This window comes from Chiloscyllium punctatum, unplaced genomic scaffold (assembly GCF_047496795.1).
Source record: "Chiloscyllium punctatum isolate Juve2018m unplaced genomic scaffold, sChiPun1.3 scaffold_596, whole genome shotgun sequence".
NCBI classification, from domain to species: domain Eukaryota; kingdom Metazoa; phylum Chordata; class Chondrichthyes; order Orectolobiformes; family Hemiscylliidae; genus Chiloscyllium; species Chiloscyllium punctatum.
Genome location: NW_027310330.1, coordinates 20,001 through 27,315, shown reverse-complemented (window position 1 = coordinate 27,315; position 7,315 = coordinate 20,001). Strand labels below are relative to the sequence as shown.

Here is a 7,315-nt window from a genome sequence, read left to right as displayed (position 1 = left end):
GACCTCCTGAGCTGGGAGTGCTCACTGTATCGTATTCGCAGCCCCAAGCTGTGCAGTGACCTGGGAGCCAATCACACCGCTGTTGCTAGGCAAGCGGGGCCTTTGTCATCGACAACATTGAAGCAGAAAGCCTAACATTTGTGGTGAGCAAGTTACTTGAGAAAATTCTGAGGGATAAGATATCCAGGCATTTGGAAAGGCAGGGTTTGATTAGGAGGAGTCAGCGTGGCTTTGTGAGCAAATGTGTTCGAATTCTTTGTTGAAATGACCAGGAAGGTTGACGAGGGGAGGGTGGTAGATGTAGTCTATATGGATTTCAGTAAGGCCTTTGATAAGGTTCCACATGGTAGGGCTGCTCTGGAAGGGTTACATCGCATGGAGTCCCAGGGGGAGCTGGAAAACTGGATACACAGTTGGCTGGATGGTAGGAGGGGTAACAGTGAGGGAGGATGTTTGTCGGGCTGGAGGCCTGTGACTACTGGGGTGCTCCAGGGGTCGGTGGTGGGCCCAATGCTTGTTTGTTATCGATAGCAGTGATTTGGATGAGAATGTACAAGGCATGATCAGTAAGTTTTTTTTTGCAGATGACACTAAAATAGGCGGGATCGTGGACAGTGAGGAAGGTTCTCAGGAATTCCAGCAGGACTTTGATCAGTCGGGGAAGTTGGGCCGGGAAATGGCAACTGGAGTTTAATATAGATAGGTGTGAGGTCTCGCATTTTGGAAAGTCAAATCGAGGCAGGAGTTTCAAGGTGAATGGTCGGGCCTTAAGGAGTTGCAGCGGGACAGGGGGACCTTGGCGTTCAGGTGCACAGTTCTCTGAGAGTGGAGTCCCAGGTAGTCAGGGCAGGGACGAAGGCTGACGGCACACTGGCCTTTCATCAGTCAGCGCATTCGGTGTTGAAGTTGGGGAAGTCAGGGTTGCAGTTATACAGGGCATTGGTGAGGCCGCACTTGGGAATATTGTGTTCAGTTTTGGTCACCTTGCCAAAGGAAGGATGTTATTAAACTGGGAAAGAGTGAAATTTACAAGGATGTAGCCTGGACTCGAGGGTCTGAGTTGTAGAGAGTGGTTGGACAAGAATGTTTTTGAGTGGCCTGGCCGAGTCCATAACAACGGTGCACACACTCCTGGTCCAACTGCTCACCTGAGGCAGAGAATTCAGGGGGACATCAAGATTGATGAAATGCACAAGTAATTGAGTTGCTGCACAAACTCTGTCCACAAGGTGTCAGTGCTGTCCACAAGTTCCACACTCAATCACAGGAAGGGATTGTTTGAAAAGGGAGTTTTTGAAAGATTAGTTTAGGAATTAAAAGGGTTGTTCCTTATTGCTGTTTACAAATTTAAAAATAGTTCCTGCTCCCCCCCCCCCCCGTAACAATGCCCCGAAACCAGCTTCAGATCGAGGTTGGTAACGGTCAGCGTGGAAGGGAGTTTGCAGACAGCACAGAAAGATCCCAGGGGTTTGGGTTCTGTCTGTGTCCCCAATCCAGTATTTCCTGTCAGGATGTAATGTCCCTCCCCCTCCCACCTCCCACCTCCCGCATCCCGGTCCCCATTCCCAACTGATGGGCGGAAGAGCAAGAAGCAGGGGAACTGGAGTGAGACTGCGATGCCCGCTACAGTCGATCAGCCCAGGTATTGCATATTGCCCGAGAAAGCAAGGCAAACCTCCCCCCCACCTCCACTAGGGAAGGGGGGGGTGGGGGTGGAGGGGTATAGTTACCCCATGGAGTTGGGAAGGAGGGAGGGGTGGGGGGTGGGGAGCAGGCAGAGGTTGGGCTGGAGGTGATGGGGGACAGGTTGGGGGGGGAGGGGACAGAGAGGGGGAGAGGGTAGAGTGGGGGGGGGTGTGAGGAGAAGGTGAGGGTGGGGGAAGAGAGTGGAGGGGAGGTTGAGGAGACAGGGAAAGGGTGAAGGAGGGAGAGTGGGGGGAGGGAGAGAGGGAGAGGGAGTTGGGGAGGGAGAGGGAGAGGGAAGGAGAGGAGAGGGAGAGGGAAGGAGAGGGAAGAGGGAGAGGGAAGAGGGAAGGAGAGGGGGAGGGAAGGAGAGAGAGAGGGGAGTGGGAAGGAGAGGAGGAGGGGAGAGGGAGAGGGAAGGAGAGGGAAAGGGAGAGGGAGTGGGAAGGAGAGGGAGAGGGAAGGAGAGAGAGAGTGGGAGAGGGAGAGGGAAGGAGAGGGAGAGGGAGAGGGAAGGAGAGGGAAAGGGAGAGGGAGTGGGAAGGAGAGGGAGTCGGGGAGATGAAGGAGATGGGGGAGTGGGGGATGGAGAGGAAGTGGGAGGGGGTAGGAGGGTGTGTGGGGAGGGGGGATTGGGGGACAGACACCGATACGAACCCCAGGGCTCTCCCGTTGTAGGATATAGAGCGATGTGGCAGAGTTCAGGCTGAGCTGGAGCCAGACGGAGTGGGGTGAAGATCAGTCGGTCCAGGGATGCTGACCTTGGTCAGGGACGGACGGTGTGTGGGCAGCTCAGGAGAAGGAATCTCGGGGGCATCATGGTCCAGGATGCTGACCTTGGTCAGGGACGGACGGTGTGTGGGCAGCTCAGGAGAAGGAATCTCGGGGGCATCATACACAGGGGGACCCGGCATCCTGCTGGAGACAAGAAGGTACATCAGCACAGCTCCTCACAATCCCAACGGACCCAAACCCCTTCCCGTCCACTCCCAACGCCCACAATCCCCATGGACCCAAACCCCTTCCCGTTCACTCCCACCGCCCACAATCCCCATGGACCCAAACCCCTTCCGTACACTCCCACTCTCCACAATCCCAATGGACCCAAACCCCTTCCCGTTCACTCCCACCGCCCACAATCCCAATGGACCCAAACCCCTTCCTGTTCACTCCCACTTCCCACAATCCCAATGGACCCAAACCCCTTCCTGTTCACTCCCATCGCCCACAATCCCAATGGACCCAAACCCCTTCCTGTTCACTCCCATCGCCCACAATCCCAATGGATCCAAACCCCTTCCTGTTCACTCCCACTTCCCACAATCCCAATGGACCCAAACCCCTTCCTGTTCACTCCCATCGCCCACAATCCCAATGGACCCAAACCCCTTCCCGTTCACTCCCACTCTCCACAATCCCAATGGACCCAAACCCCTTCCCGTTCACTCCCACTCTCCACAATCCCCATGGACCCAAACCTCTTCCCGTTCACTCCCAACGCCCACAATCCCCATGGACCCAAACCCCTTCCCGTACACTCCCACTCTCCACAATCCCAATGGACCCAAACCCCTTCCCGTTCACTCCCACCGCCCACAATCCCAATGGACCCAAACCCCTTCCTGTTCACTCCCACTTCCCACAATCCCAATGGACCCAAACCCCTTCCTGTTCACTCCCATCGCCCACAATCCAATGGACCCAAACCTCCTTCCTGTTCACTCCCATCGCCCACAATCCCAATGGATCCAAACCCCTTCCTGTTCACTCCCACTTCCCACAATCCCAATGGACCCAAACCCCTTCCTGTTCACTCCCATCGCCCACAATCCCAATGGACCCAAACCCCTTCCCGTTCACTCCCATCGCCCACAATCCCAACGGACCCAAACCCCTTCCCGTTCACTCCCACCGCCCACAATCCCCATGGACCCAAACCTCTTCCCGTTCACTCCCACTCCCCACAATCCCAATGGACCCAAACCCCTTCCCGTTCATTCCCACTTCCCACTGAAAACCCTGTTTCTCCCTGTCCATGAGGAGGGCCAGCCTGTTGTTGGATGTGAGCCTTGAGGCCATTCAGCCCCTCTGGTACACTTGGAGGCTGCAGCACAGCTGCCATTGAATGGGAAATGGGGTCCCCCACGTTGCAGTGGAACAGATCTCATGATTCCAGTAAAATTAGAGAAGGAAAACGTGACATCGGAAATTCCGGGCCTTGAGAAAGGCCCAGTCAGCTCCTGTAAACCACAATGACATCAGTAACCACAACACTGCATGTGTTCATGACACAGCACCAATCACAATGGTCTGCTCATGTGACCACACAGCGACAACCCGGGGTTAAACACTGAGTAAGGCTTCCTCTACACTGTCTCCCCATCAAACACTCCCACGACAGGGACAGCACGGGGTTAGATACAGAGTAAAGCTCCCTCTACACTGTCCCCCCATCAAACACTCCAGGACAGGGACAGCACGGGGTTAGATACAGAGTAAAGCTCCCTCTACACTGTCCCCCCATCAAACACTCCCAGGGACAGGGACAGCACGGGGTTAGATACGGAGTAAAGCTCCCTCTACACTGTCCCCCCATCAAACACTCCCAGGACAGGGACAGCACGGGGTTAGATACAGAGTAAAGCACCCTCTACACTGTCCCCCCATCAAACACTCCCAGGGACAGGGACAGCACGGGGTTAGATACAGAGTAAAGCTCCCTCTACACTGTCCCCCCATCAAACACTCCCAGGGACAGGGACAGCACGGGGTTAGATACAGAGTAAAGCTCCCTCTACACTGTCCTCCATCAAACACTCCCAGGACAGGGACAGCACGGGGTTAGATACAGAGTAAAGCTCCCTCTACACTGTCCCCCCATCAAACACTCCCAGGGCAGGGACAGCACTGGGTTAGATACAGAGTAAAGCATCCTCTACACTGTCCCCCCCATCAAACACTCCCAGGACAGGGACAGCACGGGGTTAGATACAGAGTAAAGCTCCCTCTACACTGTCCCCCATCAAACTCCCAGGACAGGGACAGCACAGGGTTAGATACAGAGTAAAGCTCCCTCTACACTGTCCCCCCATCAAACACTCCCAGGGCAGGGACAGCACTGGGTTAGTTATAATAACAAGCTGCATGTACCTGGCGCCTTTTAGCAGTAAGCCATCCCTGAGCCCCTTGCCAGCAGGCGTTAATCCATTCGGATGTGACCCAGGGGAGGGATTGGGGATGGGATGGCAAATCGCACAGCCTGATCCCGAGGGGTCACTCCAGGCGTTTCCGGGCAGGAGAGTGTTATCCCACCCTTCCCCAGTGCCCACTCCCTCAGCACTGACCCTCCGACAGTGCCCACTCCCTCAGCATTGACCCTCCTGACAGTGCCCACTCCCTCAGCACTGACCCTCCGACAGTGCCCACTCCCTCAGCACTGACCCCCCCCCCCCGACAGTGCCCACTCCCTCAGCACTGACCTTCTGACAGTGCCCACTCCCTCAGCACTGACCCTCCTGACAGTGCCCACTCCCTCAGCACTGACCCTCCGACAGTGCCCACTCCCTCAGCACTGACCCCCCGACAGTGCCCGCTCCCTCGGTCCTGTTCAGGTTACCTGTGGGACCCTGTGGGGAGTGGGTCGGGTTGCTGGGTGGGGAGTTTTCCTGCTCCACCCGGGCTGGTGAGAGACGCCGTTCGCACAATAACATCCGCGTTCCCTACACACCCAGCCTTGTGCTCCTCCACCACAGGAAATACTTCAGCAGCTGGAAACCGCTGCAGCCCATCACGAACCACACCGCAGCCGAACGGTCCTTCACCGGGCACCGGGGAGAGGGCAGGGGTGAGGAATCCTGTGCCTGACTGTGCTTTGGGAGCAGCTCCGTGACAGATTGGGAACTCTGCGGAGTGGCTGCAAGAGGAATGTGTTTTAAGTGTCTCGTTGCATCGCTCCACAGCACCCAGTGGTGTCTGAACATGCACAGGGCCGTCCCCGGGAGCCGACAGGAACCCTGGGGGGGGAGGGAGGAACGTACTGTCACCACACCAGCTCCACATCACTCCCAGCCACTTCCAATCCCCGGGCCTACTGCAGGGGACGGACCTGGAGAGGTCGCTCCCACCCTCGTCATCCACCGAAACCCAACCACCCCCACCAAGGGGTAGGCATCCAGAGGGTCAGTGCTGAGGGAGCGGGCACTGTCGGAGGGTCAGTGCTGAGGGAACGGGGCACTGTCGGAGGGTCAGTGCTGAGGGAGTGGGCACTGTCGGAGGGTCAGTGCTGAGGGAGCGGGCACTGTCGGAGGGTCAGTGCTGAGGGAGTGGGCACTGTCGGAGGGTCAGTGCTGAGGGAGTGGGCACTGTCAGAGGGTCAGTGCTGAGGGAGCGGGCACTGTCGGAGGGTCAGTGCTGAGGGAACGGGGGCACTGTCGGAGGGTCAGTGCTGAGGGAGTGGGCACTGTCGGAGGGTCAGTGCTGAGGGAGCGGGCACTGTCGGAGGGTCAGTGCTGAGGGAGTGGGCACTGTCAGAGGGTCAGTGCTGAGGGAGTGGGCACTGTCGGAGGGTCAGTGCTGAGGGAGGGGGCACTGTCGGAGGGTCAGTGCTGAGGGAGGGGGCACTGTCCGAGGGTCAGTGCTGAGGGAGTGGGCACTGTCAAAGGGTCAGTGCTGAGGGAGTGGGCACTGTCGGAGGGTCAGTGCTGAGGGAGGGGGCACTGTCGGAGGGTCAGTGCTGAGGGAGCGGGCACTGTCGGGGGGTCAGTGCTGAGGGAGTGGGCACTGTCGGAGGGTCAGTGGTGAGGGAGTGCCGCACTGTCGGAGGGTCAGTGCTGAGGGAGTGGGCACTGTCGGAGGGTCAGTGCTGAGGGAGGGGGCACTGTCGGAGGGTCAGTGCTGAGGGAGCGGGCACTGTCGGGGGGTCAGTGCTGAGGGAGTGGGCACTGTCGGAGGGTCAGTGGTGAGGGAGTGCCGCACTGTCGGAGGGTCAGTGCTGAGGGAGTGGGCACTGTCGGAGGGTCAGTGCTGAGGGAGTGGGCACTGTCGGAGGGTCAGTGCTGAGGGAGTGCCGCACTGTCGGAGGGTCAGTGCTGAGGGAGGGGGCACTGTCGGAGGGTCAGTGCTGAGGGAGCGGGCACTGTCGGGGGGTCAGTGCTGAGGGAGTGGGCACTGTCGGAGGGTCAGTGGTGAGGGAGTGCCGCACTGTCGGAGGGTCAGTGCTGAGGGAAGTGGGCACTGTCGGAGGGTCAGTGCTGAGGGAGTGGGCACTGTCGGAGGGTCAGTGCTGAGGGAGTGGGCACTGTCGGAGGGTCAGTGCTGGGGGAGTGGGCACTGTCGGAGGGTCAGTGCTGAGGGAGTGCCGCACTGTCGGAGGGTTCCTGGTGCTGGGAGACAGCAGTGCTAACCGTTGAGCCACGACGCTGCGCTAGTTGTTCTGGAAGCTTCCATTATGTGAAAGTAAGCGGTGACCCCACAGCTGGGAGTGTCCCGGGGGATGCAGGTGGAGGTCTGTGAATGCAGAACGAGTTCTGCAGCCCCGAGACAGTGAAGGAGGTTTATCCCACCGGAGGGCCCCACTGACCCTGCCACAGGCTGCTGGGAAAACGGGAAAATTACAGGAACCGGACCAGGGATA

At 58.2% G+C, this 7,315-nt stretch overlaps 1 protein-coding gene across 1 annotated transcript in view; it reads right to left on the bottom strand.

The window, feature by feature from the left end:
- The window catches only part of LOC140473425 (ras and Rab interactor 2-like), a 30,940-nt gene that overhangs the window by 21,137 nt on the left and 2,488 nt on the right, over positions 1–7,315 (bottom strand). The window contains exons 2-4 of the mRNA XM_072567601.1: positions 5,300–5,696; positions 2,512–2,598; positions 2,341–2,435 (exon numbers count right to left, since the gene is read on the bottom strand). Of these exons, the coding sequence (XP_072423702.1) occupies positions 2,341–2,435; positions 2,512–2,598; positions 5,300–5,696 (579 nt within the window). The remainder of the gene's footprint in view (positions 1–2,340; positions 2,436–2,511; positions 2,599–5,299; positions 5,697–7,315) is intronic.